The sequence below is a fragment of the Nothoprocta perdicaria genome, unplaced genomic scaffold (genome assembly GCF_003342845.1).
Source record: "Nothoprocta perdicaria isolate Ctin4 unplaced genomic scaffold, notPer1 scaffold_41, whole genome shotgun sequence".
NCBI lineage: Eukaryota > Metazoa > Chordata > Aves > Tinamiformes > Tinamidae > Nothoprocta > Nothoprocta perdicaria.
In genome coordinates, this window is record NW_020455655.1 from 1,517,197 (window position 1) to 1,530,879 (window position 13,683).

General features: G+C 35.3%; 1 protein-coding gene across 1 annotated transcript in view; it reads right to left on the bottom strand.

Annotated features, from left to right (window-relative positions):
- Positions 1–13,683, bottom strand: part of LOC112952843 (protein unc-13 homolog A-like) — a 44,953-nt gene that overhangs the window by 1,735 nt on the left and 29,535 nt on the right. The window contains exon 7 of the mRNA XM_026045783.1: positions 10,606–10,669. Coding sequence (XP_025901568.1) covers positions 10,606–10,669 — 64 coding nt within the window. The remainder of the gene's footprint in view (positions 1–10,605; positions 10,670–13,683) is intronic.

Consider the following 13,683-nt stretch of genomic DNA (forward strand, 5'->3'; position numbering starts at 1 on the left):
TGACAAATTTATAAACAATCTCACTTTCAAGCAGTGGAAACTCAGGTAGAGTCTCTCTTGCTGTTAAGCACTTTAGGAATCAATAACAGAATAATTTGATTCCAGATACACAGATTTTTCAAATACAGACTTATTTGTCATCTTAGAGTATGATGATCCTGACACATAACTGTATTCAAATCAGTGTATTTTTATCTCTTGGTTAAAACTATACTATCATTTTCACACAAGCATAGATGTGTGCACTCCATATTACTTAGTACAAAAGTATCTTCATACCGACAAAGTCTCCTACCACAGATGACTATTAATTCAAAAGAACTTGATTTGAAAAAAGAAAATAGTTGCTTTGCCATATTCTTAAATGCTGATACTTTTGAGCTGTACTATACAGTGCTTTGTGAATCTCTAATGATTGTTACATAAAATGTTATTCATGTTAATACTGCGTAGGCCACATACATGCCCTGTCTGCAAATCCTTGCATAGGCAGACACAAGAGCAACAGAGCAGTTCTACTTTCTCCTTCAGGTTATTACCTGCCCACAGAACTCCTCAACTTAAACAACAGAATTTTATTCTGTGTTTTTCCATATATATGGAAATACACACACACACACACACACACACACATATTTTAACATTTTTCAGAGTCATGGAGCGCTAACAGCATACTATACTGAAGATATTGAGCTCTATAGCTCAGCTGGATGCAGATTTACTTATCTCTTTAGTACTGATATAAAAGAGAAGCTTGAACAAGAAATACCAATTTTAAGGACAAAATCAATGTTAATGGAGTAGTAGAGGGTAGCTGGTTGACTGAAAGCAGCTGCAGAAGCCATCACTTATGCCATATGATACCTTGACTTGGAAAGTACCATAGCATCCTTCCATAAATATTATTTGTGATCCAGGAAAGCTGCTTTTTGGTGTCCAATACCATTAGTGGTCAAGAATGACTCTGCCTCCGTTTGGCTAAGAAGCTGTTTCTATCATCCTTGAGAAAAATTCAGAAACTTCAATGTATCTGCTTATTTACTCAAAGGTGTTTCTTTATGGAGCTTGTTATCAATCTATCAATGCTTTAAGAAGCAGGATGCTAGTATAACCAATCACRAAAGTGCAGCTTCAAAATCATGTCYAGGGATTATTTATTCTGGTAATTTTAATCAACAAAATTTTCCACTTTCCTGAAGAGTTTGTATGTATGTTCATCACTGTGGAATCCAATCYAAATGTTTAACACCTGTACTGCAAGGCACTGGTTATAGCTGCTATTTGACTTAAATTTGATTTAACTGATGTGATAAAAGAAGAATWTAGGCAAGTAGGAAATTTTAAAACTCACCTTCTTTGGCTATTGTGATTTAAGACACTATCTGGAAAAGGAGCCATACAGAATTTTGCATTTTACTGMATTTGAATGACTTAAGTTACCCACATGCAAATTATTCTAGAATTCAGAGTAGCATATTGTCTTCAGGACATGTTAGAAGAATGCAGAAATTCCTAGCTAGCTAGGATGYGTAATTATTTTGGAGTGAAAAGTCTCACTCCATGCTCAACACCTACCATAGTTACCATTGGGAAAGAATTTTACTGAAGTTTTGGAGACTTTTTTGGTCAATTGCTGTTGAGTTGCAGGAAAACAAACTTGTTTTTCAATATTCTTTCTTACTTGTTTAGTTAAACTAGTCTTTATATCTTTATATGCAAATTAATTGATTTGTATTTCTCACTGACGAAGTCATGTTATTGCAATTGTGAGTCTACTCACAAGTTTTCTTTGCAGTTTTGTATCCAGAAAACCCCTGTGGTATGATTTACTCCAAAAACAATGCATATGCAGAGAAGATATCTACTGTATACTATGGTAGGTAAACATTCAAACCCCCSCACACAGTATTTTGCTCTGAACACTATTCAGTTTCTCTAGAATTTACTCTAATTTTCAAACTGTTATGCAACTTTAAACAATTTCTGTAATCATGAGCTTTAAAAAAAAAAAAGAAAAAAAAAGAAAACCCTACACCTTTCTTCTGCTAGSTGCAGGATTAAATTTTTCTACTTATTCTGACCCTGAACTTGTGATGGGCTATATTCTGCCCTGGCTTCTCTCTCTTCTAGACAGACGTTGTGTTTGTATTACCAAAATCTATGCAAGAGAGATTGTTTTGAACAGTGGGTAGAGGTTTTTTTGCTTTACTTGCTTTGAAATCTCTTTATAAAAATAGCCTAAATGTTCCAGGGAAAGTAATCATCTTGAAATAAGTAAAGTAACTTGAAAATCCTCTGACTTCCACTGTCCCTCCAAAAAAAGTTTAAAATATTTTCTAGAATGTAACTTAATGTTTCTATCAAACTTTCTGAACAAAAATGGAGAGTTTTGGAAAATATTCCTTTCACTTGACATGGGTTCTAGCAGTCATCTGTGGCTTTTAAACTGGGGGGAAAAAATGCCACAAATACAAACCACAACTACCGCCAGCAGTCTGACACAGAGCAATGAGTAGGCACATGCACACATACGAGCCATGCTTGCTCAATTCATTGCCAAGAATGGCATTGACAGCTATGAAGTGATACTTAAGATTTCCACCTGAACATAACAATTCCTGCTTCAACCTAATTAAATGACACAGATGAGAGGAAAAGATCTGAGGAAAAACCTTCTTAGGTGCCAAAGAATTTTTATGCTTCAGGGCTTCTGCTCTACCATAATGGTCTCATGAGACACAATCGAATATACTACTTCATTTAAACCAAGCTATCTTACTAGACATTAACAACACTATAGTTTAAAGAAACTTCAGAATTTTCCATTTTTCTCGATACTTTCATGAATTGGGAGAGCTAATTCAAACCATCAGTGTCCTCTTCCTTAATAATTGTCCCAGTAATTCACCTAGGACTTTAAGTATTTCCACAGAAATACACAGATATTAGCATAATGTTGCGACGACATCACTCACTGCAGGATCAAACAAATGGTATAGTGAGAGAAAGTGTTTATATGTCTCTTCATTTACTCCCAGAGGAAAATCATCATTTAGTTTGTATTAAGACTTGCTTCAATATAAAATATCCTCAAAATGACAGTAAACCATACCTTTTATTAAAAAAAGTAACTTACAATGGACAAAACATTTAAACTCTACTTTTGACTCTTCCTGCATCCTTTAAAGCAGCAACATGATCTCTGGATACTTTTATCAGGATGTTGATTGTTTATATAGTAAGAACTAGCATGACATTTTAGAACATTAATATATCAAATAACATTTAATTTTCATTTCAYTATTGTGGTTTCCTATTAACTGCCAAATTACAGTTGTATGTATTACACTAAATAAAAATGACAACTTTATATAATCACTCTCAGCTTCATTCAGAATACAAGTATCTATACCATGTCCACTATGGAAAATGATTAAATCTTTATGATTAGAGGGCATATTTGCACATTTCACAATTAAATAGCATAACAGGGCAATCTTTCCAGATGCAAGATGTCTTGCCATGGAAGGGTTAACATCAGTATTAGGACACTGTGATATTAACCCTTTTTGCACCAATGTATTTTAAAATAATCTTATTTAAAATTGGCCTGCAGCCCAACTAAGAACAGAATATCTGAAAAGACTTAAGGAAAAAACAATTAAATAAGCATTATTTTTTATGTCTTAAATATTTAGAATAGCTGGTGCTAGACTAATACACTAAGAGTGCTAAGGTCCTTATTTGAGGGCACACAGCCTTTTACTTGACTTTTACTACTCACAATTAGTTGAGTTGAAAATAATTATAATTAATGCACAACAAGAAAGAACACAGGTTGCTTCAAAGAAAGCTGGAAAGTTAACAAACGCTATCAGATTTTTATTATCTGTGACAATTTATTTTGTATTTAAAGGAAGAATTAGTATTTCATAGTAAAAAAACAGTTTCAGGCATTATTACTTGTTCTCTGGATGGCAGGAGACTGACTATACTAATTATTTTCTTGAATATAGAAGAACATACAGAAATAGTAAAGGACTACGCATTCTCTTAGGTTGTCGGTTTGAGGGGAATATATTAGAGAATATCCTTATAGGTTTAGTTGTGAAACAGAATCAAGCATGTATTCTGAACAAGCTGCCTCTTCCAAGCAAAGCTGCAGAGTGTTCATCTTGAAGATTAATCAAGATCCACAAATACATAAGCATCTGTAAAGCTCAATTTATTACTAATCCCATCGTGAACTAGAAAAAAAGAGTACAGGGTACAGGGTAACCAAAACATACTACATTTTCATCATATAATCGTATCTTGAAATTGTTTAATTTAGCTTTTTATATAACTGAAAATTTCCTGAGTCAATGCAAAACCAAATATTATACTGTTTACATTGTGGACTTGCACAATTAAAAAATGAAAGTAACCACAAGATTTTAATGAAGTGTTGATCCTTAAGTCCACAAGCCCCATACAGTTCCATCAACACAGCAGCATTTGAAGGCAAATCAGTTACAATTCAAYGCATTACATTAGCTAGAACAGTGGGAGGTACATTCACAATGAAAATAAGGAAGGGAAACAAAGGAAACACAGAAAATGTATGCAGACTAGATACAAAGATAGGAAGAAGATACATACCTGGAATAAATTCTTCTTACAAAATAAAATACAAATTACATACCACCATCTTTATAATATTTTCCTTTTATGCAGAAATACTGTATACAACTCCATTCCTATTTTGCCAGTCTTTCTTCAGCCTTAAAAACAGTACAACATGAAGCTGCTTCTCAGTGATTCAACTCGAGTGCAATCAGGCATGCCGTCAGTCCACAACGATATCTGTTCTAAATTCCATTGTATTCCCTAGGCAGCATTAAACGTATTTTTTTTTCACCTCCTACAACTCGTGCTAATAGCTAAGAACAATTGTGTTCTTAGCTACTAATTCCTTCTGCGTCTCAGCTTTATTTCTCCTCTGTAACAGCAAAATGGGAGGCAGTGTCCTACTCCCGCTTAAATACAACATCAACACGAGTGCACAGAAATCATCCTGGTTTTATGTGCGGGTAACTTGACCCATTGCTGTTTTCTCCTGTCACTGCTTCCGAATGCAGTATGTACTGCAATAGTCACAGCCCTCTTGTGTGGCAGGCAGCTCCTCTGCTTCACAGATGGAGTAAAACAGGCTTAAATGAGAGCTGTGCTCAAAGGAACAACACATGCAGTGCTTCGTGAGAGCCAGCAGGCACATCACTGGCCACAGGGAGAGCAGCAGGAGACAGTACCTTTCTTGGGAAGGAAATTTTGGTAGGGCCATGTTTCAGCTAATCTTTCACTTACAAATGCAATTGGAGATAGAATTCTACAGCATGTTCTTTCAGTAGGGCTTTCATTAACAGCTGATTATTTTYGGTCATGAATCTGCTAATAGATTCATAGTTGTCATTATTTGATGTTTATTTGATGCTCCAGATAGTAACAGATACACCACTTTTTGTTTGCCTACAGAGTATTCTATATGCTCTCCGTTGACAGCAAGACAGTAGGGCTCAATCACTGTTTACTAGTTTGCCCAAAGAACAAGACAGATTATTATTCTGCATGCAGTGAGTGAATGATAACCCTGTASACAATGGCAACAATGTTCTCAAGTACAAATCTGTACTTGAGAAATTGAGAACAATGTATGTTTTCTGAAGTGTTAACTAATTAAATGGTGTACATAAGGCCACAGAAAGCATCTTAAAGAATAATTTAAAACTCTACCACATGAAGAGCTCTACGAAAGTTACCAGAATGATCATATAAGACCAAAAAATGCAAAAAAAAGCATTATTGCATATATACGCAAAAAAAGTATATAATCTAAATGTGAAAGTTGTGCACAATACAGTATGCATATATACAAACACACACTCATTACCACTGTGATTCTGTGATTCAATTTTAGGAAATCAAAGCACTGAGAAGTGCTTTAATACATTATATTTTCAGCTAGAATAAACAACAAAAGTTAATAATTTCTGGTATGTTTGACATATTTGTAATGAAGGAATTAGCAATTTGGTTTCTGTAATACACTAAGGATACCAGAATAAAAGACATAAATAAAAGTATTTTACTCAGTTTCTGCTAACACTTATTTGAAGCTTTATTGGTTGTAGCTTTTACTTTCTTTAGTTAACACTATTGCATTAACACTAGTTGCATTAACRCTATCAGCAATGGGATCTTAGAATACAATGCTTTTCTAAAGTACAATTTACAAATGAACAGTTCTAGAATAAATCTATGTATTCTAGGAAAATTATATTTCAGATGTTCCTTGTACATCAAAAAAGCAATTATGGACCTTCACAACTATAATGTCATGTTGAATGAATTCTAGCTATAAATGTAATTTAGTGGCATAGTTAAGAACTACAAGATAAATGCCTTATTACTCAAATCTTTCTAGTTACTATACTACGGCAGTTATTTAATTTTTCACATGGACCAGTATAGAACACTGCATCAAATCTGACATGTTATGTGCTAACAAAAAATACAACAATCTATGTGCAAGAGACCAAGAGGATACTTCCCGATATTAAGTTCAGTGGCATCATCTTGATTATATATTACAGTAATGCTCCTTTTAAACTGGCAACACTATTCATATAAGGATGTAGAAAATTAGRCAGCAATGGCCTAATCCTGAGCATGTGCACCTACTCTAGACATACACTTGCAACAGAAAAACTGCATTTTGGACAAGATTATAATCAAATAGGTGCTGAGATGACCAAGATTAAAATGAGTAAATATTGGAATGTTTTGAAACAGAAAGTGTCCATGTCAGCCCTCAATAAAATATACAAAGGAACTGTTTGCCTATGTGGGTCACTTGGGTTTTTGTGGTTATCTGCTAGTAACTTTGTATATCGATGGAATTATAGCTTTAAAGTATCATCTTTAAGGGCTAACACTGTGCTTTACTAAGGCATTACAAATGTAATGTTAAACTATGATATAATTAATAGGCCAAGTATAGACTGTATACATAAATGGTACAACTTCTGTTCGCAATTCTGAACCGAACTTAGTATCCTAATGGAGTCACCAACTAGTTTAGCCTAGCTTGCACAGCAAGCCAACTCAGAYACAAAGAAATCAATGTGCAATTAAAAGCCTCCATGGAAAGAACAGCTAATTTGTTCGTCTATTTCCATATTACAAGACCACAGCTTCCAGGGATAATTCCCTGAAGCAGTCATTGGTCAAGTGCTCTTGATACAGCAGAAGAGGTGCTAGTGAACCAGCATCTTAAAAAAAAAAAAAAAAACACACACAGAAGAAACACAACAAAGCTCCAGGTACGTGTACACCGGGAGGCCTTATAAGCAGCAATTCATTGTATTCACTGTATGAGCAAGGCAATTTTACAACCTGAAGTCACTAGTAYAAAAACAAGACAGAAACAAGCCAATTCCTGCTCTCTAAACATTTATGGAATTGCTTTTTCATCCTCAGGTAAAAGAAACTCTTAATATGTTGAAATAGGGAACCCTCTTCAATCATTTGGCCAAAAGATTAAGAGTTACAAGCAGAAAAGTAACYGTTTTGACCAATTCTGCCACCTCATATTGTAAATGATGTTCAAGTATCTCTGGTTAGGTACAGTGATATGAAGAATAAATTTTATCTTAAAAATAATGTGCCTGTAGCCCACCATTTAAGGGAATAAAATACATTCTAGGTTATCAAACTTGCAACAAATCACTTATCTATGTGCAGAACAAACTCACAAGGCAGTGTAATGCAAAGAAAGGAGTTTTGTGGCAGGAACTCAACTGCAGATTGGAAAAAGCATCTTTTMCCTATGCAGTTTTATCTTACATCTGTAAACACTCAAAAACATATGCAGGAAAATGAAAGAAAGGAGCTATTGAATGTTTTTGTATACACTGCTTAGGAATAACTGTTCATCCAATAAATATACTTGTGAATATTTGTGACTATTCCCAAGTCCAAACTGAAACGCCATCGGCGGGCTCTCCGGCGCGCAAGGGAAGCCGGGAGGAGCAGCGCGGGCCCCGCCCGGCGGCGCCKCCAGCCCGCTCCCCGCGCGCCCCCTGCCGACCGCGCCGGCCCTCCGCGCTGCGGACACGTCCTGAGACACTGCTGCGTCCCCAATAAAACAGTTTTCTTACTAAGTGACCTTATTAAATCCTAGCTTTACAAAATTATGCAACTTAGAACTTYCAAAACTACTTTCTATTGACTTAATTTAGCTTTAAACAACAGAAAGAAAAAAGCAAACAGTTTAAAATTATGGTAACAGCTTCTGTCAGGATGCAATTTAATACAAGAACTGGCTCAAGCTTATGAAGTATGTGCAAAATTCCACCCCACTTTCGCCTCCACAAGAATGCTGTCCTTGTAGGACAGTTCAACTAGTTTATTTTCTGTAAGCTTCAGATTACACAGCTACAATGATATCATCTATCATTACAACTATAGCTAATGAATAATCTCTAAAATGGAAACTCAAAACMAGGGGCATAGCTGACAGCTTACAAACTACCTGAACATAATCTATACCTGAACAAWAGCTATACTTTTCTGATAAATGCTTCCCACATGACATTTCCTAGGCTGGGAAATCACTCTCTGGTATCTCGGAAAYGTTTCTTGAAGTTACTTTCTTCTAGTAATTTCCTTCCTGTTGCATTGYATTAGACAGTTGCATGCCACTGTCTAATGTCCATTTTAGTTAGTTTACCAAATTTTATTTCACAATGAGACAGTAAATGAGTACTTGCTGCCAAAACACAGTTAATGATGATTTATCCTGAACAGAATATTCTCCTATTAACCAAATCACTGCACTGTCGTATAGTTAACCTAGAATATCATTACTGCACTGTYGTATAGTTRACCTAAAATAACAAAGAACAGCATGATTCTATGTCATCTTTTGCTTGGTTGAAACATGTATCAACTATTTTTTTGATTTAATGGCATAAATACTCATGACATATGGATATACTATGCCCATTTTGCAAATTAAGATACAAGGCATGCAGCAAGGTTTTGTCTGGGCAAGTCTGAATTTCTGTCACTGATCTTCAAGTTGTAAGACCAGTCCATWTAGTGCCATTAACACCCTCTTCCGTCTCCAGACCTCACGGACCGTAGTTACTACAGATACAAAACAATGCAAGGGTTAAGTCATTTGCATGTTCTTAATGTTAGCATTACAGATCAATTACCATGATCTGCAATTTATAACAAATATATCCACCTCAGAAAGGTGACAGTCATTTATTCAAATGACCGTATCACAGCAGTAAAACAAAGAGCCTTCAGTAAACACAGCGTTAGAAGCTAAAGATGCAATCAAAATGGCATGCACAAACCACCAAGGCTGGCAGTGGGGAAAGCAACTTGATTCTGCTCTTGGCTAACAGTGATTTAAAAGAAAGAACTCTAAATGCACCTTCTCAGAATTACTGCCAGTGCATAACAACATTCTAATATTCTTTTCAAATCTGACAGAAAACTAAGGAGAAAAAAAAAATCACTCATTCACTGTACCTAACAGTACAACAGAAAGATATTATGATCACATTTTCATATCAGGGTAAAGGAATTCTGTTCTCTTTTTAAAACTCCACAAGCACAATTCCAACTAAACTGATTTCTTTATTCTTCTATTTATACTTCCTAATATGTCATTTTCCTCAAATGCCTAGACCTCCTCTCCCCTCCCTGGAGTAAATATTCATTAGCTACACTGCCGCAGGTCTCTCTCAGACTGTCATCTCCTATTTAATCAGAACTGCCTAACACAGTACCTTATTTTCCTAGGCCAGCTGTCCAAAGCTTACATCCCAAACATTCCTACTGGAATAGTTCCTCAAATAGGACACTGTTTTCCAAACATGTGCTAATAAACTATCATATATTTTTCAAAGCAATAAGAATTCATGCTACGTCTGAGAAGAAATAGCARAAGTTTGATAAATGCAAACATTTTGAAAAGCTAGTTTATTATTCCCTTTACTTTATCCAGAAGTGCCACACAGCTGACAACTAACAGAATTACTGAGGAATGCTGGCAAAACTAATGAGCTCTGAATTCCCAACTAGTCATATGAAGCAACAGTTTGTACAGTTCAACAGTAATAAGGTAGAAAATATTTGGCTCCATTACTCACTATACCACCATAGAGAATTATCAAAATAAATTCCCATAATTATTACATTGGGGGGGGGGAGGGAGGAGGCGAGAGGCAGGGGAAAAAAACATCTGTTCATGCAATGGTATGGATTTGTTTTAAATACTGAACTTTGTTAGGTTAGGTACCTAAAGCTTCAGAATGCTCTCCTCTGAGTAGAAGCTACCCAAATCCTGAGAGAAAAGAGAACCACACGGGTAAGAACAAACAGAACAATCCCTACAATTGGAAACTCAGCAGTTACTTCCCCAGAGCATGCTGTAAATGACTAGTTTACATTACCTACAACCTTCTACTGAATTCTTGGTAATTTCATAGGCAAAAAAAACCCTAAAAACCTTCAGTAACACAGAAAGAGTAGTAACAAACTTCTTACCTTCTGAATAGCCATGGCCCATCTTGCTTTTGCAAAATTACTTCTGTCAGCTTGATCTTTATTTCTTCAAAAGAGAAAAAAAAAAGAAAATGCACTCTGAACAGCCAGGTATGAGCAAAAATAGTTTAAGATAACTCTGGTAAGCTTATGCACAGACTGATTAAAGCTCGCAAAAAACAAAATCCCCAAGTTCACTCTTTACACACAGTACTGTAGCAACATTTTCACAATACTCCACAAAAGACTAACCCTAAGTATATTATTCTCTATACGCAAATTTATCCTTGTAATTAGGGTAACTTTACACTCAGCAAGAAAAGAGGTGATCAGAAGATGCAAACTATCGTTCTCCAGTCCGCTAACATAAGCTGTTCAAAAATTACTGGTTCACTGAGTGGATTCACAATTGGCCTCGCTTTATCAACATTAAATCCAACCAAATCACTTAAAAAAAGCAAAATAGGATTTCATTATGAATTACTTAACTCTCAAAATTATTTAGGTCTCAAAACAGAAAAACAGAAGCTTTCATTCATATCTAAATTGACAAGATATCATGAGCTAGATCAATATTTGTTACATTGGATAACCAGGTTAATAATTTAGTAATTACTTTTTCCCATTACCTGTATCTTAAATATTATTTGCAATTCTAGCCTGCTTCTTTCCAAAAGGCAAATAAAACTAAACTAATAAAACCTAATATTCTTATTCTGAACAACTTTTTTTTTCAAYAGCATGCTCTAGTTAAAAAATCTAATCTCTATTTTTTTTTTTTTAAACAATTTAAGAGGGCTAGGTTCCTGTCACACCATTTCCATGTTTCTTTCTTATAAACTGCCTTGTACAGTAATGGAAAGCATCAAAAAAGTATATAACAAAATTATATAGGCTAAAATTCTACTATCCTCCATAGACTGAGCTTTTAAGACTGAACTAAGTAAGGTTGTAAATTATTTATATTATACCTTAATGCTATCCCTAACCCCACACATTTCTACTTAAAACTTGGACTTTTAGAATAATGCTCTTATTTGAAGAGAAAAAAATGCTCTCTCCAGCAGGCATGGGTGAGTGAACATGATGCAAACGAAACATGAAGAGTCCTCTCTTCCCCGCCCCTTCTGACTGCATGTTTGCAGCTTCAGCCTTTCTCCTACCCACAACTCTTTTATACACATAACATATGCACAGGTGTGCACATGCACAGTAAATTAGCTAAGTGTTTAGTGTTCCACATCCAGTCGACCCCATCCAGGGGCTGTTAATTACACTGGAGTTATTAGTTAATAATTAACCTCAAGATTTGTTAGGGTAATTAACCCCAAGGTCAGATGGTACTGAATGTCAAGATGGATTCAGAAGCAACAGATGAAAAGAGCTTTCTCCAGCTTAAGTGAAAATAAGCAGTCAGGAGTATATTCACATTTTCAGAGGTAACATACACAGGGCAAGATGGGCAGACAAGAGCTTTAGCTATCTTGGATTACTTTTAGAAAGCGACTGTTCTGTGATCTTTCCCTGTCTGTGAAAGGAATAGGTATGTTTTTGTTTTCTCAAATAAGTTGTATTGCGTAGTGCAGAAGTAAGGACTCTCCTYAAGCTTGTGGGTGATGCAATAAAAATCTTTATTATTTCACTACAGGAACAGGACCTATTATATATTCATATGAAAACTTAAAATAGATACAGAGGAAGGAATGGCCTTTTACCTATGCACTTCATGCCAACAGCGATCAGTTCAGTCTAGACAACAAATGACTTAAATTTCTATTCATATTTACTAAAACCAACTAGCTCCCCCTAGAAGAGACAGAATAATATGCTTTGTTCTAGGCAGGTATACTGCCATAATTTTGGAACAAACAATAGTGCCAGATTAGGAGAATTTAACACAAAGATGGCATCATAAAATACCCGAGGGATAGTTAATAGCTAACTATACTATAGGAACCAAAAAAAAAAAAAAAAAGAGTATTAGCAGGATGAACGCCAGCAAGAAAAATCTGTTTCTACATGATACTGACCAACTGCAGTCCCTGAAAGGTTACTGGGCAGCCTGCTGTAGCTCACGTAATTATGAAAAGTAAAAATATGGAGAGAAGCAGATAAAGCAAGCTGAGGTAGTACTCTGGGTCAAATATTTGAAACATTTCTGCAAACTTAATTCAACTGCCCAAAGGACTGAAACAGGTAGTCTCCTCACAGTCTGTTTAACAACAGAAGATACTGGTGCCTAGGAATATGCTAGATAAATATAAGAGCTGTTAATGATCATGTTTATCAAAAGCTAAAGATGTTTATACAACAACAGTGGAAGTGACAGACATGCTTTTAACAGATGTTTTTCTCAACTGTCTTGTTCAAACATTAATAGGCCTAGTATTTCAGTGACAACTTTTACTTTTCAGTTCTTATAAACAGTCRGGACAGAAGGCTGCAAAAAGCAGTTAATTATACAGCAGTTACAGTGTGGCCACATACAGACAAATAATAACATCTTCTGAATGCTTACTTGTTTTCAAAAGACAGTCCTGAACATCTGCACTGATTAGGAACAGGGAATAGAAAAGTTAGAACAATGTTTTAGAACTTAGGGATTACTAATAAAAGCCTGATTCCTGAAGTTTGTTTTGTCATATTTGGGTAAGCCTTTTCGCTAATGCAAAAATAAGTAGAAAGGTATAATGCAAGTTGTCATTCAACACTTCTTGTTAGACCTGCTGTGAAATAGCTGCATTTATATATTACCATTTACATGTTGTGACAAACTAAACACTCTCTAGGGTACAACTCTGCAATATGACTGCGTTATTCTGTTTCACTGTAAGTGCTRAAAGTTTTTTTTGTTCTTGAAACTTCAACAGTTAGCATCTTACCTGGAAGGAAACTAATACAAAACCCAGTATTTTTTTGTACAGGAGTTTACAGCTGCTGCTGAAATCTASACTAAAATTCACACAGAAAATACCTGAACAAGGTTTTCAGTGACAGCCAAGTATATGCAATATTTAATATACTTCTGAGTCAATGACAAAATTTGTTAGGAATGTACATATCAAATATAAAGACTCTTCC